Source organism: Myxocyprinus asiaticus, chromosome 49 (assembly GCF_019703515.2).
Source record: "Myxocyprinus asiaticus isolate MX2 ecotype Aquarium Trade chromosome 49, UBuf_Myxa_2, whole genome shotgun sequence".
Lineage (NCBI taxonomy): Eukaryota > Metazoa > Chordata > Actinopteri > Cypriniformes > Catostomidae > Myxocyprinus > Myxocyprinus asiaticus.
The window spans coordinates 5,755,095-5,780,405 of NC_059392.1; the positions used below are offsets into that span (position 1 = coordinate 5,755,095).

Below are 25,311 nucleotides of genomic sequence, written 5' to 3' on the forward strand. Positions count from 1 at the left end.
AGATGAGCAAACAATGTGAAACATATGTCTTCCAGATGTAAACACACACATCAAATAGACGTCTGGTTGATGTATGTGTGCTATCAGGGATATGTTGACTAATTTTTGATCAGGTCAGGCTGATTTATGGTGTCTATGAGACTATGATGAGTTGCACTCTAAAGGAGAAGCAAAAACAAAAATATAACCAAAAACCCCCTGTAAACTCTCCATCTATGCACCCACAGAGGTGAAAGTGTAAAAGCAAACCACCAACCAAACAGTAAACATTTTTGATTCATAATATACAAAGCTTATGTAGACAACTGTTACAATGCCATTTATTGTAAATTCAACTGTAAAATTACTAGTGAAACCAGCCAATAGTAGTGTTTCACAAGAGAAAAACAGTAAGACTGAATATATACAGTACACACTCATTATATTCCTCACAATTATCAATTGTGTGATACTGGCACAGTGACCGTACACTGCTGCCCTCTACAGGTAAACAAAATGTACACACAGGCACAAGTTCATTTAAAACTGACAGGCTTTATTTAAAGCTTGTGCAAAAGTCCTGAAAATAATTTAAAATACATACAAAGGTCACTTACACAGCAAAGTATCTTCCTTTTTTATGTCCATGTAGTTCCATTTCAAAATGTCTCGATGTGAAACTCTTCACAGGTAATACAAATGAAGTCAAAATGTGAAGATAATCCCCCATTTGGGTTCATGGATCAGTTGTGTGACAGTAATGGAGGGTGTTCAGTTGCTTGGTAATACAGGCATTAGGTGCTGCTGTGCTGTGGCCCCTTGGGTCCCAGGGCCCTCTTGGGACTGGAGGCTATTGGGATAGCTTTCCTGCTGGATGACATTGTCAAAGACTGGAGGCGATTGGTCTTCTTCTTGGAAGTCTGATGGGACCTCATCTGTGTCCTAATGAGAGAAATACGCAAAGATAGAGACAGGAATTTAGATCAGTTGTTTTCAACACAGCCTTTAGCGCATCTAAATTTTAAAAAAAAATTCTGAGAAGGGTCTGTCTACAAGTAAGTTCCCCCACAAATAACAGGCGAAATGCTAATGTCTTGTACCAGTTGGATGTCACATTCAAACACTGTTAGTTTGGAGTCCAACAGCAACCCTACACCTAACCACAAACATTCAATTAAAAGTTTGTAAAATTATTTACTATAGAATGTAAAAGTTCTATTGAATACAATCATACCTCTGTATCAGCTGGTGGCAACAGTGAGGAAAAATATGATTAAATTTAAGAGAAGAAGCTAGCATATGCTAAGCTAATAGGCTAACTGGTTTGTGTGATAACTGGAGAAAACAGAACAGAGAAATGTTTAATTTCACCATTTATATCTTCGGTTTAATAATATGGTATGTGACATTTAGTTTACAAGTTAATCTTCTTTTTTTTTCTTTTTTTCACCCAATTTGGAATGCCCAATTCCCAGTGCGCTTTTAAATCCTCGTGGTGGCGTAGTAATTCGCCTCAATCCGGGTGGCGGAGGAGGAATCCCAGTTGCCTCCGCGTCTGAGACCATCAACCCGTGCATCTTATCACGTGGCTTGTTGAGCGCGTCGCCATGGAGACCTAGCGCGTGTGGAGGCTTCATGCCATCCACCGTGGCATCCGCGCTCAACTCGCCATGCGCCCCACCGAGAACGAACCACATTATAGCGACCACGAGGAGGTTATCCCATGTGACTCTACCCACCCTAGCAACTGGGCCAATTTGGTTGCATAGGAGACCTGGCTGGAGTCACTCAGCACACCCAGGGATTCGAACTAGCGAAGCGAACTCCAGGGGTGGTAGCCAGCGTCTTTTACCACTGAGCTACCCAGGCCCCTTAAAAGTTATTCTTTGTTATATTTACTAGGGCTGGGTATTGATACAGATTCCCCGATTAGATTCCGATTCATATGGGTATATTTCAGTAATAATGTCCCTTTTGCTTACATATGAAAGAAATTCTCTCCCAGCTATTTCTGTTAATTATACAGGGGACATTATAACTAGGTACATTACAAAAATATTAATTTGACTAATTAGATTTAATAAGCTTTTCATCAATTTGGTCACATTTTGGCTTTTTAAAAATTAACAAATCCATGTAGTCAATTAATATTTTTTTTGTTTTGTTTTTGTTTAATTGCATAATTTATACTATACAGTTATTTACATTGATTTGTTGTACACGTGTTAAAATCCGGTATGGTCTCTTTAAGGAAACCGGCATTTCTGCAAAGAGCGTCTGTAAATGTGCGCAAGTTAATGAGAGAGACTCGAATGGCTTTAACTAATTTGTGCAAGGCATGATTAGAATTAATGCTTATTTTTTTTTTGTTTTTGATCAACAACTGACTATAGAAAACAGAAAGGGTATTAAGAGACATTATTCAATGACAAATCGGTTGTGTGGATCTCTTCTTTGGACACACATTACACGGAACACCTTTTACTCTCAACGTGCAGTGAAGGCACAGACAGATACACTTGAAAGTTTTGGCACAAAAACATACACGGCAAGACTTTAAAGCTGAAGTGTATAATCTCTGCACCACTAGTGTCACCAAACAGAATTGCAATAATACATTTCTGCCATTGATCAAACAAACAGATAGTCCCGCCCCTAACTCACGCCATTTGTCGAGCTAATGTTGTTGTGTCAGGTTGGACGGGATGGTCAACAAAGAGCAATTTTTATAGTGCCAAAGAGAGAGTGTTTACAGTTTGAGGAAATCAACCAATGAATATCTTACTTATAGTTGTCTCTGCATTATAAGCTGGGTTAGTTAGTTAGTTAGTGATTTTATGCCATGCCAGATTCCGAGGCTATTTTAATGGCAAAAAACAAGTTAAAATATTTTAAAAGGTAAAGTGATAAAAAAATAAAAAAACTATATAGGGTTTTTAACATTTATTTTCAATAAGAACTCTAAAACTGATTCAGGGTTGACTGTTAAAAATCTCTTCAAAAGTGTTTGTGGAGTAAAACAATTTCCTAAAAAAATAAAACCCATTATAAGCTGTGATAGGAGAAAGCAGGGTCAGAAATTTAAGGGGAGCTTGAGGGAAAAAAATGACACCAAAAATGCCCCCCAAATTCAAAGTGTGCGGACAAAAAAGCCCTCATAATGAATTCTTGGCAGTCTGACACATTTCCGAGTAAGACAGGATACACAATGTCAGCCAAAAAAGGAAAATCGTTTCAGAGGCGGAGCAAGTAATTACATTTTGATGAAAGATTACAAAGACAAACATTTTTATTTTGAAAAACACACACTGACAAATTGTGCAGAATAAGACCACAAATGTATATAAATAAGCTAAATGGAGTCAATTTTAAATTTCACATTGACTTGAAGTTCAAAATATATAGTATATGGGGGTGGAGTGGCACTATGAATTTGAATACAGTTTATAATTCACAACTAAATCGATGTATTCTCACCTTTCTGCATAGACAGCATGAAAAAGAAGGAAAGAGCAATCACTCATTCAATTATTTCAATATTCACATTAAAAATCCTTTAAAATAGTTTTTTTTATTCTCTTTGCTACCTGAAGGGGCTGGACATCAACAAGCGGGCGTGTCTTCGCCATGACAACCATCTCTGTGATCTGGTAGAAGGCGAGAGCGATGGTAACCCACGGCGAAACGGAGGGAACCCAGGCGGGCTTATACTGATCCTCCTGTTCTTCCTGGTATCGTGTTTTCCGGGCGTGAAGTTTGGGCTCGGGTCGAGCGGATGTCGTCAAGTCTGTTGTGTTTTGAACCAGGTCAATGGTCGCTATGGGTACAGGACTGGATGGAATAGGAATGTTCTCCGCTAACATCTTGTCCTCTGCGGTAAACAAAAAAATGATAATAAAAATAAAATAAATGAAAATAATTCTAACTTGTTCTATGGACCAAACTAGTTCTAACTACAGTAGTTCTATGGACCACGAGCCCAACAATTTTTCCAACAAACTTTACTCAAACAAATAAAAAAATCAGTTTAGATTTGGTTAATTAAATCGGCAAAAACAACTTTTCTTTTTCTTTTTTTTTTAAAACCTTCGAACACTACATATTTTGTAATTTGGAAAAACTATTTTGTTAAACGATGAGTAGTGTAGCTACTTTTGCTTAATAATGGAAATTTTCTGGTATTAGAAATATCGATATTTCACATATTTATCTACCAAATGTATATGTATAATCTACGAAATGTTGTAAGAAAAACTTTATCTCTCCTGCCTACTTTTTTAGCTCTCTTGGTTCCAGAAAGTATTTTTCCCATTCATTTTTTCCATAAGGATTTCATAAAATTCTTTATACAAGACTTCTATGCCATAAACCAAACCAACCAGCATTCCAGGGAGAATCTCAACATTATAAACTTGAATCCGAAGCAAAAAAGTAGTTGAAAATCGCACAAAAAGTCAAAAGGTACAAGACTGCGTATTTATTGTTTTTCCACACGGGTACGTACAATCCTATGAAGCATTGTGAATGAAGTAATCAAATTAAAAATGATGGAAAGTATGTAAAAAATACATTAAAGTTGTTACTTATAAATATAGAAACAAAATATTTAAATTTTAATGCAAAATTTTCAGATATTTGCAAAAATGTAGGTAGTTTGAGGGTGTAGGGAGACTGACTCGATTGCATCATTCACAGTGTGTCATGCGAGTAGGCGGTCGCTGCAGAGTTCTTTTGGCGTGCTTTGTTTGCCGCAGTTCTCTGATTGGTGGATCTTTCTCTGCCGGATCATGGGTAGTGTAGTTCGTCCCAAGAATTTGGCTGTTAAACATGATTTTTTTTAATTATGTTGAAATAACGTGGACTGATGGCTTCAGCAGAAGCATATAAAATCGATTATCAACCTCAGAGCTCACAAAAGGCCTGTCTTTAAAGGTTTATAGAAAATGGGATTTTTCTTTAAAAAACAGACTGTTATGTTCTATTGCTGTTTGTTGCAAATAGTTACATTCCAAGAACAAGCAATGAATGACATTGTCACCCTCACCCTTTTTCTTGTCCTGCCCAATGATGTACATGATGAATGAAAAAATGAGCAAAATAACAAGAGAAATCATTCCGATTCCTCTGAATGTCTCCGCAGCACCTGAAAAACAAGACAGCCGTTGACAGGGACCAACATTTGTAATCCATGTCATGCAATTACCAATACAATCGTTATTGTTCAACTTCATACCAAAGTAGTTGACGAAGATGCCGCCCACCATGGCGCCACAGCCCCTACCCAGACCGAGATGAAGACCCTGCAGGATGCCCTGAGCAGATGTCCGGAGGGCCGGAGGAACGGCTGCGCTCAGGTACGAGATACATGCCGCCCATACGGACGCATGTGTCACACCTGCACATGTACACGATAGAGAGGCAACATAACCAATAATTATGAAGTGTCTTTCCTATTCGATTTTTATACATGTATAGTGGCCCCAAAAAGTATTTGGTATTTGCTAAAGTTTAGAATATCAACATGCATCTACATACTAGAGGTTGACCGATAGTGGATTTTGCCGATACCGATAACTAAGGTGTTACAAAAGGCAGATAACTGATTAATCGGCCGATAGGTTTTAAAATCGATTTATATAATATTTTCTTAGTCTTTCCTTACTAAGTCCGGCCCATAAACAGAGGCTACAAGAGTCCAAAATAAATAAATAAATATGTAGTTTATTGTTCAACCAAAATCCCAATAACAATCAGGAAAAAAAAATTTTTGGTGCATAACGTGGGACTTTTAACTATAAATAAGCCCGAAACACACTGGGGACTCGGACACTTGGCTCCATCACAATGCTTTATATTTAAGAATTAACCAAATTAAGCTTTTTATAGCCTATATATTCAACAGATTAATGGTTTTGTGTATAAATACTTTATCAGATGAGGCTTAATGAGGAACAATATTTATTACTATTTTCAAGATATGAAGTTCAAGACATTATATCTGTGCTGACAGGGCACGTTTCCATATAGTCAAATTTTTCTTTGCACGCCCTCGCTTCAATTTAGATACTTGATTATCTAATCAAAATAACAAAATATGCATTGAAGTGAGGATAAAAATATGGCTGAATATTGTCAATGATGAAAGATTGAGGAACACGGAGGAATAAAATGGCATAGATTTTAACAGATAACCCATAATTTAAAAAAGCAACTATAGGCACCGATTAATCGGTAAAACCGATATATCGATTTACCTCTATTACCAAATTAAATACATTTTTATGAGCTGTCTGGTTCTTATGTAAAGGTGGATTCAGACGAAAGCTAAATTGGACCATCAAACCTTATTTACAATGACATTAAAAAATCTTCACACACATAACTGAGCATGCACATGCACGAATGTGTCTCATTACGTGAAAACGTGTGGTAAGGTGTCTTAACATGAATGAACAGATCACTTTAAAAGTACAAAGTGTGAAGAGAGCGCTAATAATAAACACTATAACAGAAGAACTCACATTTCTTTGAACAGTTAAAGACAGACAAAACAATGTCTGTGTCACAAACATGCCCAAGGGAAATTGTATTACTCGCATGTTGCTCTTTCAAAGCTTAATTGAGTTCTCAATTATGATTCATTTAGGTATCAACTTTGTCTTAGGTGATCTGCTAAAATTTCTTAATGAAAATGGACACAAATGAAAACTGCCTTTCCACTCGAGTCCAAAACTGCATCAGCAATGACAAATTTAATATCCTTTTTATTCATGATATCTCATTTACAGAGAGACATTCTCTTATGCACAAATGGTTTCTTTTAGAATGTTTTCTGTACCAAGAAAGGGCAGTTGAACCGACTGCAATGAACAAACTTGACTTCCTGTTCTTAAACAAACCCTGTACAATCTTTTCTAAACACTAAACCCAAATGTGGCTTCCTTTTCCAGCCCTTCTGCTCGCACACTGCCCATCTCATCTAATAAGATGAAAGAGAGTTTTTGTTAATTTGATATTTTGTGTATGTAAATTTGACAATAGAGCTGTTCAGATTGTAGTCATAAAACCCGGAAGACGATCAGCATTTTTGAGCCTCCGGAATTTCGAATGGGCTTTTACTTTATAATGACAGTTTTGTATTTATGAGTCAAATTAGGTCTGTAGTTAAAATTACTTTTCTTGTTTTGTTCTGCAAACATCACAGACATATCTTAAACGTAGTATTTTTAATGATTGCCATAGTTGCTTTTTCTTGAAATTGAGAACTTGAGAACTGGCCATTTATACCTTGTAATACTTCCATTGGCAGCACGGTCCAGGCATTCTCAAGGTAGGAGATATAGAGGTAACGTGCGGTATTACACGCCAGGCCAATGTACAGAACTCTGACACAAAGAAAAAAAGAGAAACACAGAAACATAAAAAAAATAAAATAAAATAAAAAGCTGTTAAAAAACATGAGAATTGGGAGGGAAAACATGCTCAGTTGTCTTGAAAATGTCACAAATAAAAAAAATAATTAAAAAAAATCATTTTATTTATGCAAAATATTATATTTGGTAAATTTAATTTTGGGTAAAATATGATCTGGACATAACCTTTGTTAGATTCATCCACAAAAACAGTTATTCTATATAATTTTCTTTATCATTTTAAATAGAGTTCTGTATTTGTGTGTCCTGTTGACTCATTAGCTTAACTTCCTCTACAATGTGGAACAAGCAATATAGTTAAGATTTAAACCCATAGTCATCATCACAGTTTATGTAGGTCATCTTTTTATGAAGTGTCTATAAAATACCTGAAGGAAATACCCTAGATGTTTAACTGCCTCTTGCAGGAAACTGTAACGCCTGAACTGATAAAGGCAACCTGTCAACCTGTCAATCAGTCACAAATGGCTTTCTCGCTCACTTCAAGGTAAAGGGTTTAATTCTTTCAATGTTCGAGCTGAAGTATGTAATTTCTGCAGCACTAGCGCCAACAAATGGAATTGCAAAAATAAACATTGTTTTCAAAACAGCTCTCTTAATACGCCCACAAACAGCCGTTGGTCAAGGAAACTGATAGTCCCACCCCTAACTCACGCTACTGGCCGAGTCAATGTTATTGTCTCTCGAGACTGTTCGCTCAAACCAAATAGAGGAATTTTCAAAGCGCCACAGAGACAGTGTTTACAGTTTTCAAGAAAATTAACCTATAAATTGCTTACTTATGATTGCCTCTACATATTAAGCTGGAATTGGAGAAAGTATTTTAATACCGAAAAAGTTACATACTTGAGCTTTAAAATACATTCTCCAATTCCAGCTTAATTTGCAGAGACAGCTACAAGTAACCCATTGGTGGGCTGATTCCCAAAAAAAGTATAAACACTGAATCTGTGGCGCTTTCGAAACCATTCTCTATTTGAGCAGCCCGTCAAAGCCCGACACAACAACACTGGCTCAACCAATGGAGCGAGTCCTTATTTTGGCAATTCAATTTGGTGACACTTGTATTGCAGAAATTACACACTTCACCTTTAAAACAAACCATTTCTGTTAAATTCTGCCAATTTCTGTTAAATATAGTCAAACAGCAAAAAGATAGTGAATATTATGCTCTTTGTAAACAAAACACACAGTGGACAGCGCAGCTACTGTGCAGTGTAATCTGAGACTTCGGCCACCACTGAGAGAAAAAGCCTTTGTGCTCCTAGACATGAACCAAACCTTTTAAGCAAACAAACAATGACTCACTGATCCCAGTGCAGACCTACAGAGTCGCATGACACCGACTCTCACAAAGACTCACTGATTTAAGGACCTGCTCAAATAAGCTGGAGTCATGTGGTGCAATGAGATGGTTTGGGTTACCTGGACAAGTATCTGCTCTAAATGGCCTGTATTACTAGGTCAGTTTTGGTTAAAAAGCACAAAATCTGGGTTAAATGTGTGAAGTCTGGTGGATGGCTCCATTCTAAACCCTAGTGAGCTGCCTTGCTGTCTACCCTGCTGAAAAGGGTTACACTGGTTTGTTTTCATGGTTTTAGAGGGGTTTGGGGCACTTGTCAGCTGGTTAGGCTGGTAGAGCAGCTGGCTGACAAGCTAAACCACCTAAACACCAGCTTGGCAAGGCTGGGAGATGAGCTTAAACTATCCAAGACCAACAAACAACCAACCAACTTTCAACTTGGGGGTGGACAATTTTGACTTGGGCTAGTAAGACCACCTAGCAAGTAGCAACAACCCAGAACACCAAAAAGAATAAAGTATACTTTGGTTTCCGTGCCGCACACTTGTTTTTTTTGTTGTCGGCGCATGCGCCTGCCGCAGACAGTGTGGACGGAACGGCATGAGGAAAATTGAAGTATACCCTAGCTGTAACAACCATCATAGTAATGCCCCTAACCTGATAAAGAATTGCAGAAATCTCACCTGATGTGTCCCACCAGTTCGATGAATTTGTGGCTGGTGAAATACGCAGCAAGCTCTGACACGTGACTCAAGACAGAGCAAATGCCAAACAGCGTGGTGGTTCCTGTTAAGTCCTGTAAATGCCAGTACAGGAAAGTAAAAACAAAACCATAGCCGAATCCCATGAACCAGGCCACGAATAACACAGTGCCGTACTGTACACCACACAGCAGTCGCATCAAGTCCCAGAAGTGGAACTCCCCGGCTTGGACATTTGTTGGGGTCTCAGAGTTCTCTGATCTAGAAGAACCAACCGGTTGGGCGTCTTGTTGCTGGTTGCCAATGTCACTTCCTTCTTGCATCTCTTGAGTTTGATGCTGAACGTCAAACTTAAATTGAGTGGCAACAATTAGAGCTAGTCCCATTAAAACGCCAAACACAATAAAGGCAATATGGTAGTTCTTGTAATTTTCCATGAAGCAGTTCTTCAAGTCATCAATGACAAGGTTAGTGCTAGTGTGGTCGATCCAGATACCGATGCAGAGCATGGCGACACCCCAGCCAAGTGATCCCCACATTCGCTGAAGACCGTAACGGTCACGGTGTGGACCCAAGTACTGCAACGTCATCTAGAACAATTCAAATCAACATATTTTAGAGACAACAAATACCCCTTTTACATCTAATTGTGCTGGAATTGCTACAAAACCTGCCCACAAAGGAATATGCCACATAATCAAAGTTGTCATAGTCTTTGTTTGTTTGTGAGTTTTAAGGCCAAAGTATACTTCGGTTTTCCGCATGCAGGTATGTCTCGCGCACAGTGTGTTTGATGCAAATTTCGTCACCAGCAGAGTACGCATGGATGCACCAACAACATGCAAAGACATGGTCCATGTGTGGACAGTCCGTGTCTTTGGATGTTGTTAGTGCATGCTTTGCTAAAAGTATCACAAAACTGTAGTAGTGTGCAACTGTGCATGTGTTGAAAATGTAAGTATGGGCTTGCAGACAAAAGAGTGTACTTTGAAAGGTTGAACGCTCGACAGTGCACGAGACAGAATGGCAAGCTGAAACTTGACGTAATTTGATTCAGTGTCTATGATCTCATCACATAGCTACCTCTGCCTTGTAATTGAATTTATTTTGAGGAAAAAAAAGAGTTACATACCGTATCAACAATTGTTATGGCAGGAGCACTGAAAAACTCGCCAATGATGATGACAAGCAGAATCAGCAGGAAAACTGCATGAACCTGGTCCACGTTGTATTCGGGGGCTAGCGGTTTTGGTGTGGTTTTGGGGCTTTGAGTGGTGCTGGTGGATGTCATGTTTGTACTAGGTGGGGCTGTTGTCCAGATGGGCGTGTTTGGCTTAGGTGGAGTGGTTGTGGTGATGGTTTGGTCGGACTGTGTTGTGTTACCTAACTCATGAGGTGCTATGGTGAAACTCAAGTTGGAATCCCGTTTGAACCTGTAGACTAAAGACAGACTGGAGAAGGAGGCGGATCGTCCAATCAGATTCCGGCGCCGTCTCATCATATTGGTTGCTGGGATTGAACTGGTATTGAGGTAGAATGTCTCATTAGATGTGGTAGGTCGGACAGTTGGTATCATAGCTGTGGTTGTCAAGAAGTTTTCCTCTTGACATTTCAAGTCTGGTGGTTGCACAATACCGATTCCAGCATTGAAAAGTAGCCAGCAAAATACTGAGAACAATAAGACTGCTTTACCTTTCCTGAAACGATCTGCCACAATTCCCCAAAAGGGAGCGCTACAGAACTCAATGAAATATCGGATTCCGACTAGGAGACCACTTTGGGTAGGGTTCATCCCAAGCTGTTTGTAGTACAGAGCAAGCAGGGGATGAAGGGAACCATAGGCAGCATAGAAGAAGAAATAAAACACTTTTGAGATGAGGAGGTGAGGGTTGATCCGGAGGAACAATCGTTCGCAGCAGCCCATGTTGTGTTGAGGGGCTGGAGTTGGTGTGCTGGTTTCAGGTGGAGGGTCAGTTTGGTCTGCCTGAATCTCGAGCGACAGACGGTCGAAACGCTCAAGGTGTCTCCTCTTCAACTCCTCCTCATCGTCATTTAGGATGGCTACATGGTCGTCTGCCATCTTTGGCTGGGGTGCTCGATATTTCTAAAATTGGGTTAAACATACAAACCTTCAGAATGCAGTAAAAAAAAATAAAAATAAATCAACATGAAACACAGTTGGCAACCCATTTCAATTCTGTTATCTGATGTATTTAAAAATATTGCCGGGTGTAATTTTAACCATTGGAAATTCACTATAGCGTGAAAAAAGGGCGTTACGCATCATAATGGAGCTAGGTGGTTGAGGTTGAAAAAGGCCAACAACATACTCTATACAAAAATTCAAAAACTCGACAACTTGGCCAATCTTTTACATACTTAATATGCGTTCTTGAGTTACTGTGGCAATAGCATTTGTGTTCACTTGCATAGAGTTTCGAAGGCTTAGCAAACCCAGGTTCACCCTGTAAAATTTTGGCCATGATTTTTGGAGATTGTAATTGTTCTCTTGTCGTAGGGCAAAATCTGCAATTTTTGGTCGCTTAGTGTGACATGTTCACTGATGGTCGATGGTGATTGTATGGCGCCTTGGGCGAAACACGCTTCAACACGCCCCCAAAGTTGTGGGGGTCTGTGTTGGTGCCTGTCTATTTTGATTTCATGTTGACTTTGAACACAGAAAATGATACAGATTCCCAAGACAATGAAATATCAAGGAAGGAAGAATGAAACAGCATTGAAATTGTTAGAGGAAGGAAACCAATTGGAAATCTTTGCATCATCATTATGACTCAACTGGTTAAAAAATTAAAATTTGAAGAAGCACAAATGGCGCCAAAGAGTGATAAGCACATGCACACTGATTTGCATTTAAACCTTGACCTTGCAGACAGTACGGCTAGTTTCTTGCTCAATGACGTCATAGAAGTATGGTGGGCCTGTCACAAACTATCCAACATTTGCGGAAGTATCTGCGCTTCCTTTATAATGCGGCTTTATATGTCATTTAAATGACTTCTATATCAAGTCCTTATTCAAGTATTTCTAAAAATATACATAGTATTCTGTTTCTTGCTGTAAAAACCCGAGTCACTAAAACAAGGAAGAGTGATCTGAAATACTGAAATGCAGGAAATGAAGAAGAAAAATCCACCAAGCCCCAGATCAAACGAATGTTCTTCCTTAAATTAAGCGTATACATTTAAATAAACATAAACCCGACATATGAAAGCAGTCATTGTGTGTTTACCTGTCTCGCAAAGTTTGCAGGTGCGCTGATCACTCCGGAGCAGGTAAATTTCGATAAAAAAGTTTATTGTTTCCTTCCATCTCCGATTATCAGCCCATGTATTTTATTTTTGGAACCGTTTTCTGGTGGTCTAAATTGATAATTTCCCGATTATTTGATGTCTTGTCAAGGCATTTTCATTGCTTGATGGCGATGATACAGCATTCACCTGCGCAGAAACAGACTGTGGAGCCTACCTCATGAATATTAATTAGGTCATGCTGACGTTGATCGAAACTCTTCCTTAGTCGAAGGCATGGCTCATGAATAGTAATAAAACCGTGCAACGTCACGGGGCTACTGTCCAATAGCGAAGACCTGATATCTGAATAATAAGTAGGTCAAGCTTCGTTATCCTTCCAATGGTAAAGTAGCTCGTGAATATTAAAGATTTCACCTTACAAAGACAACAAACATCAAGACCCGCAATACGAATATTTAATTAGATTATCTTTTAGATTAGAATATTTAATAGTTAATTATCAATATGTATGAGATAGATAGTCGCTTGTATAAAATGTATATTATTGTGTTTGTTGTATGTATTGTATTACCGATTACAAGTAAAATAAAGTTATTAATCTTCTAAAGTTTTTGATCTTCTGAATCGAAACGAATGTTCTGAATCAAATGAAGACAAATTGTCCAAACATTTTCACAAACAGGATGTTTACAAGCTTTGATATCTTAATGAAGTCTTACTTTTTGGACCTGTGGAAAATAACAAAAGCACATTAAAATTACATGATGATTTCATACATCTCTGCTTTTTAATTATTGTACATTCACATTGATACTATGATTTAGAGGAGCCTGAAACGACAATAAATGGGTATAAAAAAAATCTCACAGAAGCCAAAGACACATCAGGGAGGTATGAAATGGCCCCACCTGCCATTATACAGAACCACATTGCAAACTGGGTGTATCTTTTGTTACACAGCCAAAAACATCTTGTTCCTTAGCTCTTTATGAATGAAATAGTTTCACTTTGTTGCAGATTGAAGCATTACACTATAATGATCATGTATCTTCTTCGGCCACTCCCTAAGCAAAACACTTTTAACAGAGTGAGCCATGGCCCATTGGTTTTACTTGCATCCTGTTTGGTTGAATAAATCTCTAAGTGTGTATTCAAGTTCTGACATTAGACAGTTTACATACTGGCTGCAGTTTTCTAAGCTCAAACCCCTTTGTCAAACTCATTAATCGCCTAAGTGCGCTTCTAGTGGGCATTTTGTTTGAAGAGCTGCTAAACCTATTCAAAATATGGAAGGCTACGACTTCTTCACTCCCAAACTAAGTGACCATTTGGTCCTTTGTCAATATCAGGTTCTATTTTAAAGGGGTCATGACACGAAGAATCACATTTTTTCTCATCTTTTGAAATATAAGAGGTCATTGTACTATAAAAACATACTGTTAAGTTTCAGAACTCAGAACTTCACCCCCACTGCAAAAAGAGCATTTGTTGAAACGACTCATTCTCTGCTTCCTCCACATTGTGATGTCACAAACCTCTCCACCTCAACAACAACATATCAACGTCTACTTTACCGGATAACTTCTGTAGCCCCGCCCAGTAGCGGTGAGCAGTGAATTGGCAAGTAGAGAGAGCAGGTCAGTCAAGAACAGAGAGCCAATCATAACAGTGGGCATGTACTGTAAAGTCTTAAAGGAGACCGCTTCTGAGACCATCAATTCATGCATCTTATCACGCGACTCATTGTGCATGACACCGCGGAGACTCACAGCACGAGGAGGCACATGCTATTCTCCGCGATCCATGCACATCTTACCACGCACCCCATTGAGAGCGAAAACCACTAATCGCGACCTCAAGGAGGTTACCCCATGTGACTCTACCCTCCCTAACAACTGGGTCAATTTGGTTGCTTGGAAGACCTGGCTGGAGTCACTCAGCACACCCTGGATTCGAACTCGCGACTCCAGGGGTGATAGTCAGCGTCAATACTCACTGAGCAACCCAGGCCCCCTACAAAGCATTTTTTAATTCAGGTCATTTTTAAAACCTGAAAAAAAAAGAAAAACAAATTCTCACATTATAGGAGTATTTTAATAATAGATATTTAATTATATTATATTATAATATTTATATAGTAATATTAAATTGTATATATAGATATATTTAAGTATATTATTAATATAACATTTCATAATATTTTAAAGAAATATTACAGCACCAAATAAACTGCAATGTCGGCACAGAGATAATGCATATTTACAGTTAATACAAAGTTACATTTATTCAAAACAAGACAGTTAATTTAGAACATATATATATATATATATATATATATATATATATATATATATATATATATATATAATTATTATTATTATTATTATTAGAAAAAAGTTTTTGGCTTTAAAACATTTTTCATGATAATACCATAATAATGCAATTTTTTCATAAATGTAACCACATTTAAACATTTTTAACAATGCAATTTTTATACAATACAATGTAAAATAATAACACTGCAAACACAATAGTGAAGAGCTAAAATAAGGTCATAGTTGACAGCAGAGTGAGAACTGTTTTCAGGTCAGATTTGGATCTGTATGCCACAAGTCCTCGTTTATTCGCCCATTTCACTGGTCCTAAAATACCCTCAGCAGGGGTATTGTACACCCACCCCTCCATTGCAGCATGCTTCAGTCGCAGGCAGTCTCTCAGACTGGCTATACCGACCCCTAGTGACCGCAACTTTTAGACCTCATCCTGCTGGGAGCTGCTGAGGTTGAAAGGGCCGCTCCAAATGCCTCAAAAATACTGACCGATCCATCTGGAATAAACACAAAAGCATGAAGACGAATTATGAACTGTCAAACTCTTTCTGAAGTCTAGTTCTCTTTTGCCTGATTGTTATTTTTTCATTTAATTTATTACTATATCTATCATATGTACAAAAAATTATGATTTCCCAATCAGGTCATTCATGATTGAGCAGCTGAACCACAAGTCCCTAGTAATTAAACATACCTATGGGGTCCACCCACACCCCCAGGCCCTGTAGAGGGATATATATTGCGTCAGTCTGCAAGTCTGTGATGGTCACATCCTGATGAACTGCTACAGCCAGAGCTTCTGCTACCCTCATGTTCCCTCCTAAAACTTTTCTGAGCAGTCTGGCTGTGTCCTCCTGATCTTCAAACACCCTGACCTGAATCTGTTCAGCTGAGATAGACATTTGAAAACACTCTGTTATGTGTCACACACAATTAAGCCTGTTAGATGCAAGCATTACCTGATTCATTTTTAACTCGTTAGTTTCTTCTCTGTAGATGTGACATTAAAGGCCTGAAAACTGCAGGAGACATACTGTAAAAAACTAGTAATAATAAAGTTTTAGCTAGAGAAGCACGATGTATCGGCTGCCGACATTTATCGGCCAATTATTGACCAAATTAAAACCATCAGCATTTCGTTAATAAGCATGAAAACGCAGATATGGTTTATTTATAATTAATTAGAAACAAACTGTAAAAACTGTGAATTCAAATAAATATATAAATAATAATAGCCACAGTATGTAAAAGGGTTTGCACTCCTGAGAACATGTAATAATTCATTGCTATTCCATCTTGTTCTCATGTTAATGTGGAAAAAGCGACATAACGGATGTGACAGTTGTGAAAGCGGAACTTTCCTATTGACTACTTGATGAGGGAAACCATCTAAAATGCTTTGAAACCAGCAGATTTTGACTTCTGAGACAGCGGTATGATATCCATTGATGCTGCATGATTGATTGAATTAAGATTGAAATCACAATATGGCTTTGTGCGGTTACTAAACCTTAAAAGGCTGCGTTGTAAACTGCAAAAACAGAAGTGCAAAAAGGGTTTTGGAGAATAATATAACCTTTTTCAAATCAATCATCATGCTATCATATTAAGTCATATTTTGTATCTTTTTTTTAATCTTCTATTTGTCTTTCTTTAAAATTTTGGCCTGTCATGTGTTCAACAGATCCAATGATGGATCTTTTAATGTCTTGTTGTATTGTTTGTGCACTGGAGGCTTCTGTCACCAAGACAAATTCCTTGTATGTACAAGTAATTTTCCAATATTTATTAAAAAGTACATTGGGAATTGGGCATTCCAAATTGGATGCAAAAAAAAAAAATCTTGGTTAATTACAGTGATAGACCAATATGTCGGCCAAGCCGATATTTGGCCTGTGTTTGCTTGGACGATTAACAGAACTGTTAACTTTATATCAGCATTTATATGGGCCATCCTGCTCTTTAGATATCGGTATCACATCAGCCATTGAAAAACCCATATCGGTTGACCACTAGTTAATTTTAATTTATAAATATAAAATTTTTCATTGATAGTTCATAAAGCATTAAGTAATGTTAACATATACAACTTTTAATTCTAAAATGTACTGTAAATGTAAAAATAATGAAAACCTTTTTTATAAAGTCATGTTTGATGACCTCCTGTCCGAGCACATCTGCCAGGGTTTTAAAGTCAGCCACGAACACATTATTCCTCTCCACATCCTATTTCTTCTGGATGAGCTAGCCGAAGAGAGTTTCCTCCTGATGATAGGCTCGGGCGATGTTCGCTGCTTTCTCCGAAACCCAGACCAGTGTCAACAGTAGATCTGACATGCTGCAGTACCTCAAATCAAATCAAATCACTTTTATTGTCACACAACCATATACACAAGTGCAATAGTGTGTGAAATTCTTGGGTGCAGTTCCGAGCAACATAGCAGTCATGACAGTGATGACACATGTACCAATTTACAATATACATCAGATTTACACAACACAATTTAAAATCTAATATACACATAATTACACACAACATAATATACAGATAATAACATACAATGTACAGTATACAATACACACAATATAGATACACATTATACAATAAAAAATAGTATATATAGTATATACAGTATAAAATGTACAGTAGGTTGTATTGTACTGTATTGACATTCAGGCTGTCGGTTGATAGTCAGTTGCCAGTGTGTTGTTAAGAAAGAATATAATTTATGACAGTCCAGTGTGAGATAATAAGATTATAAGATTAATAAAGTGCAGTGCTGATGTATATTGATCGTGAGAGATCAAGAGTTCAAAAGTCTGATTGCTTGGGGGAAGAAGCTGTCATGAAGTTGGCTGGTGCGGGTCCTGATGCTGCGATACCGCCTGCCTGATGGTAGCAGTGAGAACAGCCCATGGCTAGGGTGGCTGGAGTCTCTGATGATCCTCCGAGCTTTTTTCACACACCGCCTGGTATATATGTCCTGGAAGGAGGGAAGCTCACCTCTGATGATGTGTCTGGCAGTTTGCACCACCCTTTGCAGGGCTTTGCGGTTATGGGTGGTGCTATTGCCGTACCAGGCGGAGATGCAGCCAGTCAGGATGCTCTCTACAGTGCTGGTGTAGAACCGTGTGAGGATGTGGCAGTTCATTCCAAACTTCCACAGCCGTCTCAGGAAGAAGAGGCGCTGATGAGCCTTCTTCACAACGGCCTCAGTGTGGACAGACCATGTGAGTTCTCCTGAAGTCCACCACAAGCTCCTTTATCTTGCTGACGTTCAGGGAGAGGTTGTGCTCCTGACACCAGTGTGTCAGAGTGTGCACCTCCTCTCTGTAGGCTGTTTCATCATTGTCAGTGATCAGACCTACCACCGTCATATCATCAGCAAACTTAATGATGACATTGGAGCTGTGTGTTGCCACACAGTCATGTGTGTACAGGGAATACAGGAGTGGGCTGAGAACACAGCCCTGTGGGGCTCCAGTGTTGAGGGTCAGTGATGAGGAGATGTTACTGCCCATTCTAACCACCTGGCATCTGCTTGACAGGAAGTCCAGGATCCAGCTGCACAGTGAGCTGTTTAAGCCCAGAGCCCGGAGTTTCTCATCTAGCTTGGAGGGCACTATGGTGTTGAATGCTGAGCTGTAGTCTACAAACAGCATTCTCACATAAGTGTTCCTTTTTTCCAGGTGGGAGAGAGCAGTGTGTAGTGTAGATGCAATGGCATCATCAGTGGAGCGGTTGTTGCGGTAAGCAAACTGCAATGAGTCCAGTGAGGGAGGCAGCACAGAGCAGATGTAATCTCTAATTAGTCTCTCAAAGCATTTGCTGATGATGGGGGTCAGAGCAACAGGACGCCAGTCATTTAAGCAAGTGATTTTCGATTGCTTTGGTACAGGCACAATGGTGGATGTTTTAAAGCATGTGGGGACTACAGACAAAGAGAGGGAAAGGTTGAAAATATCTGTAAATACACCAGCCAGTTGGTTCGCACACATTCTGATGACGTGGCCCGGAATGTCGTCTGGACCCACGGCTTTACGGATATTCACCAGTCGGAAGGATCGCTACAGAGACGGAGATTGAACTAACCTCTTTAGCTTCGGCCGCAAGAGCTCTCTCCGCGAGGGCGGTGTTATTTCCCTCGAAACGAGCATAAAATGTATTTAACTCATCCGGGAGAGAGGCAGCGGTGTTCACGGCGGAGTTTTTATTCCCTTTAAAGTCCGTGATGATGTTAATTCCCTGCAACATGCTTCTAGAGTTGGTGGTGTTAAACTGTCCTTCAATCTTGTTCCTGTACCGGCGTTTTGCTGCTCTGCTAGTTTTTCAGCGGGCATAACTGGCTTGTTTATGCTCCTCCGCATTCCCTGAATTAAAAGCGGAGGTCCGCGCATTAAGTGCCGTGCAAACATCGCTATTAATCCAAGGTTTCTGGTTCGGATAGATCCGTATTGTATTGGTCGGAACAACATCCTCTTCGCAATTTCTGATGAAACACATGACGCTATCAGCGTAAAGCTCGATGTCGTCATCAGAGGCGGACCGGAACATCTCCCAGTCCGCGTGATCAAAACAGTCTTGTAGCGTAGAATCTGATTGGTCCGACCAGCATTGGATTGTTCTGAGGGTGGTTGCTTCCTGTTTCAGTTTCTGCCTGTAAGCGGGCAGAAGCAGAATGGAAGAGTGGTCCAATTTGCCAAATGGTGGGCAGGGGAGGGATTTGTAGCCATCCCAGAAGGGAGAGTAGCTATGGTCTAAAACCCGGTATTTTGGTATTTTGGTGTGATTGATTTGAGAAAGTCCCCGGTCACAATGAACGCGGCCTCAGAGTGTGCGGTTTCCTGCTCACTTATACTCCCATACAGTTCCTTGACTGCCCGGTCTGTGTCGGCTTGTGGCAGGATGTACACAGCAGTGATAATGACCGCTGTGAATTCCCTCAGTAACCAGAATGGTCGACACAGAAGCATGAGAAATTCCAGATCAGGAGAGCAGAAAGACTTGATAGAATGTACGTTCCTCTGATCACACCAGGATTTGTTGATCATAAAACATACACCAACACCTCTGCTTTTACCAGAGAGGTCTTTCGCTCTGTCCGCTCGGTGCACGGAGAACCCAGCGGGTTCGATGGCTGAATCTGGAATCCAAGACATCCAAGTTTCTGTAAGGCAGATAATGCAGCAGTCCCTCGTCTCTCGTTGGAAAGAGATCTGCGCTCTCAGCTCGCAGAGCTTGTTGTCCAGAGACTGAACATTTGCCAGTAGAATACTGGGTAGTGGGGGTCGATTTGCGTGACGTCTTACTCTGATGAGAACGGCGGCTCTATTTCCCTTTTCCTTCTGCGTTTCTGCGGCCGGGCTGTCCAGACAAAGGGCTCCGCCACCGTGTTTGTAAACAGCGGGTCAGCATTGAGGAATTTGAAGACCGGTTTACAGTGTGCAATTGCAGAACCAATGTCCAAAAGTGTTTGTCTGTCATAGACAATAAGGCAGACAACATCCAAGACAAAAAACATAAGAATTGTAAACAAAACAAACAAAAAACTACAATGTTGTGTTGGATCTCGCAATGCAGCAGCCATACTCGGCGCCATCTTGAGTCCGACACTGCCCAGGTGAGTAAGTCGGGAATAGGATACAGGTCTAAAACACACATTCTGGCTTGAAATGTTATTTGCTTAAGCCCCGCCCATAACATAATAGACTTTAACATAAAGCTCACCATGATTGCTGGTCGAAAACAGGAGTAAAATTGAATTGGGTAACTCCCATGAAACCTCGCCTGGTCCTATTTTACTCCAAAATCAAAATGAACAAATATATATTGTACATATAGAAAAATTAATGATGTGTTGTAGTTTATACATCACAACTCTTCTGGCTGCTTTCTGTCGTGGGTCCAATCTAATTTTGGCAAGTGACTTTTGGGCCAATCCTGGACCATTATTCCATGTGGTATGTGGGCCAAACTCACTACCGAAATGTTGCCAAATTCGGCCCAAACTATTTTGCTCTCTGGGTTTGCACTGCCTTGCATTTTTGCTGATTATAATTGTAAAAAATCACTGACTGTGAAAAAAATGACTGTATGAATCATCAAAGAAAATAATGGGAAAACTAAAACATCCAGATGCGTTACAGTAATGAGAATTGAGGGGTTACATTTTGTCCAGAAAACAATGTCACACTGCAAAAAAATGATCCTCAATGTAGGGTTCATTTTCTGTAATTTAATATATTACTTTAATATATTTGGGTTAAATATGACCAGGACATCTTTACAAGAATCGTGAGAATCACCCAATTATCGTTACATAGCGTTTAATGTTGAATTAAAACCATAAATGGCTCATTCTATAATTTAGGGTACACTCAGTGTCCATTGATGATAATTATATATTTTCTAACAATTTCCATTAAGGGAAAGCATGTTATAATATCACACAAATTTTGTGCACCCCATGTTTAATTTTGCTTGAAATTGCCATGATGTTTCTTAATTGACAGTTTTTGCATTGTCCGTTTTTGAAGTGAGTGGCTTTTAAGTTAAAAAATAATGAATAAAAACTTTTAAAGTCAACATTATCTATATTTTTATTTATTTTTAAATTCTAAACACTTCAGAAAAACTGTGTTTTTTAGATTGAGTTTGACATTTTAATAAAAAAAATCTTATTTACTCATATCCACAAAAGTTCTGTCAACTATGTTACTAAACAAACACCCCCCTGCAACTAAAAAATGGTGTATCACAAAACCATGTGACCAGCATCATGTGATGTCATTTTCTTCTGTGGGGGACATTTTGAACACATAATGGCGAGTGTCCTTTCATTTTTTTTTTTTTTTCTATATTTTAACTACAATAGCATATTGTCAATGAGTATTTTAATTGACTGTCAGCTATGCTGGGTACATTGTTATGGTTTATAATATTTTTATGATTTTAACTAAAATATATATTCAAATTTGCTGCTAACCTCATCAAGAAAATGACATGTGGTTGGCCAGGCACGGCCTACCATTGAAATTATGAGTCAAAATGGGGGAATTGTCAACTATGTTACATGTCAACTAAGTTACATTCTAGGGCCAACTCTTGGGTAACAGCTGACGTGACCCTACTGTGTCCACTGATGTCCCATATGATAATGGATTATTTTCCATAGATCAGTTTTTTGTCATAATTTAAGCCTGTATGTGTCAGAGGACACTGAGTGTGTGTGTGCCCTCATGCATCTGTGTGCACATGCATGTGAATCAAGATGATTAAGGATTAAGGGACATTTAATTGATTTAACAAAATTGCCTAGATATTGTTCCTTTGCAAGTTAAAACAGAGATCTTCTTATGTAAATGGTGTAATTGTATTTGGTGAAAAAATCAGGATATTGCTTTTTCAGCTGTGTTAATTTCACTGTCAACTATGTTACACCTGTTTTGTTTTTTTTTTGGTTTTTTTACATTTCAGTTAACAAGAATGCTGCTTCTGATATCCTTCAAGGTATATTTTACATCCACAAAGGTTAGAGTTTTGCATAACATCTCTTAAAACTACCAAAATTATATTTAAGGCAGATTTATGATAAAAAATGTTTTTACTGTCAATAGTGACCGTGCTGAAAGTATCACAAACTTACTAGGAAAAACATCCTTTCCCTTATAATATCAAAAAGTTGTTTCATGCTTAAGCTTTACAACTAACAGATATATTACATTAAAGAAATATTATATCACTTATACCAATAGTTGTTTTATTGAGAAAGTAGTTTGTTTTTGTACCTTTTTGTTGACATGAAATTTACCTCCAATTATAGGATGAGCGATTCAGTGATTACATTTTGTACATTTTCACATCATATTTATGTCTGTAAAATACATATATTTTGGACTAAACTATCTTACAATGTCAGGTTTCCAAAGTTAAATAACATCGTTCATCTTTAATAGCAATACAGTAATATTACTTACTTGAACTCTTAACATTTATAATTGCAAAAATACATTCAGATCTGAATGTATGGTTAGTTCAGTATGATTAAGCTAAATTCTGTCAGTCTAGTTGACTGAATGCGAATGTGGGGATCGCAAGTGATCATCCCTATGCCCTACTCACCCCGAAGGTCAGAGCTTTTGATGTGGCCACTCTGAAGGGAGCATGGCATTACTGTATGAATGTACCCTTTGCTAACAGTCGTATTGAAGGGCCCTTATTGAAAAAATTTTTTTTCTTACTTTCATTTGGAAAGACTGTTCGAGTGGTGTCCCCTTCCCGCAGTGCCCTTCAAGAGCACTAAAATGCTGTTTGGGAAACACCCATGTTTATGTTTACTGCTATTCGTCATTTGTGTGCGATGGAGACGTGTGCTGTCTCATGCTGATGATGTTTCAATAATAACTTGCTAGTCACATGGGATGTAGTTGTTGCTAGCATGGATGGATGGATGGATGGATAGACAATAACAAGTACCACCATTCTGAGGTCAATTGGGGATTTTCAGTAAAATTAATGACATTTAAAAACCTGTTTTCATAATTGTTCAATTAATACGTTAAATAAATATACTGCTGGGACAGACACATATCTTCACGAAGAGTTCACATGCGACGTTCATCAATTATTTTACAAAAAATATAGACAAATTGTGAGACAGAGAGGAAGATAATGTTCCTTTAATACACTTAATATAATCTATGTGTAGATTAATTACATTAAAATCATTTGTTCAGAAATCTGCTTAATCCTGCGATGCACACGAGTACTCGCTGACCTCTGTCCAGTGCTTTTCTTTATTCTTATTCTTTCGTTTCTTCTCCGCCATAACGATGGCTGCCACGACAGTGATAACCACCGTTATTGTAATGACAAGGACGGTCACCATTTCTGCGATACAGAGCTCGGTATCTAAACCCATTGTGTAGTAACCATGAATTTCATCCAAATTCGAGCAGGTGAGATTGTCGTAGTCGTCCAGGAACAGCCGTTTGACGTTACAAAGCTTTCGGAACACTCTTTGCAGGTCACAATCACACTTCCATGGGTTTCCATGAAGCATTATGTGCGTGCTATAGGTGTTGAGACTCAAGAAGGTCTTAAATTGAATCGAGGACAGGTTGTTGTTGGTGAGATCCAGTAGGGCAAGGCTAATCAAAGGCGAAAGTACTCCAACGTCCAAGCAGTTAATCTGGTTGTGTCTTAAATTCAGAACTTCAAGATTCCGTAGCATAGAGAAGATCCCGTTTTTCAGAATAGTTATATTGTTCCAGTCGAGTTGTACCTGGCGGAGGGTACTCATGGAGCCAAACGCCCTCATCTTTATTGTCTTAACACCGTTATGACTCAGGTTGAGTCTTTGCAAAATGTCCAAATGGACAAAACAGCTATTCTCCAAGATGGTCAATCTGTTCTCAGCCAATGAGAGCTCTCGAAGGGAACCAAGACCCAATGAAAATCCTTCACTCAGGGATGAGATTCGGTTTCGGCTCAAATCCAGTCTCAACAAACTCTCCAGTAGCGAGAACGCCCCTTTGGATAGCACACTAATCACATTGTCATTTAGAAGTAAGATGCGAATTCTTCGGGTATTCTGGAATGCTCTGGACTTGATGGCTTTCAGGTGGTTGAAGGACAGGTCTAGTTGTTCTGTGAATGGTGGAAGGAACGTGGGCAGGTGTGTGTAATTGCTGCTGGAGCAGTTAGCGGTTTTGAGCTCAGTATGGCAGGTGCAGTCGCAGGTGAAGTTGAGGTTCATGGACCTCGACTGAACCTCTAGAACAAACGGAAGAACCAACAGCAGATGCATCCTGGAGGTTCTGTAGAGGAACACAGTGAGAAAAAAGCCTGTATATACATTAGTTTGAATAGGACATAAGAAAGTAGGAAATTAACAGAAGCTTCTCTCTAAGGCAACTTACAGTACATCTCTAACAACAATCCCTAAAATCCCACAGGAGCATCCGGAGGTTAAAGGCCAAAGCATACTTTGGGTGAGCGCGTTGCGGATCCCTCTGCACACAGTATGTGTGACTCAAAACGTGTCATCAGCACAGCCACGTGGCATGACTGCACCGCCTAGATTTTCTTGACTCACGCAGTCGTTCCTCGTCTGTGCGCGTCGTCCGCTCATGCGTTGGCCATTGACTGCACGAAAAGAGTGTCACAAAGCAGTTGTAGTGCACATGCGTCGAACGCGTTCCTATTCTTTTGTGGTCAGAAAAGTATACTCACAAAGACAACGCAGTCGACCGGGCGCGAGGCGATCCGGAACATGCAAAAATGAAGTATAC

General features: G+C 39.1%; 3 protein-coding genes across 3 annotated transcripts; all 3 read right to left on the bottom strand.

Annotated features, from left to right (window-relative positions):
- Positions 1–279: 279 nt before the first annotated feature.
- Positions 280–12,906, bottom strand: mfsd6a (major facilitator superfamily domain containing 6a). Its single transcript, XM_051693806.1, has 8 exons — positions 12,667–12,906; positions 10,549–11,520; positions 9,399–10,006; positions 7,267–7,364; positions 5,213–5,374; positions 5,024–5,122; positions 3,567–3,850; positions 280–921 (listed from the first exon to the last, which is right to left on the bottom strand). The coding sequence occupies exons 2-8, from the start codon at positions 11,494–11,496 to the stop codon at positions 751–753; spliced, it is 2,370 nt and encodes a 789-aa protein (XP_051549766.1). The 5' UTR covers positions 11,497–11,520; positions 12,667–12,906; the 3' UTR covers positions 280–750.
- A 2,517-nt stretch (positions 12,907–15,423) lies between these two features.
- On the bottom strand, positions 15,424–17,355 carry LOC127438061 (inositol polyphosphate 1-phosphatase-like). The gene is given in 3 exon segments (XM_051693345.1): positions 15,424–15,515; positions 15,713–15,899; positions 17,152–17,355. Coding segments are annotated over 3 exon segments (483 nt in total).
- A 6,407-nt stretch (positions 17,356–23,762) lies between these two features.
- LOC127438062 (carboxypeptidase N subunit 2) lies at positions 23,763–24,827 on the bottom strand. The gene has a single exon (XM_051693346.1). It carries the CDS (start codon positions 24,825–24,827, stop codon positions 23,763–23,765), a length of 1,065 nt encoding a protein of 354 aa, XP_051549306.1.
- Between the last annotated feature and the right edge of the window lie 484 nt (positions 24,828–25,311).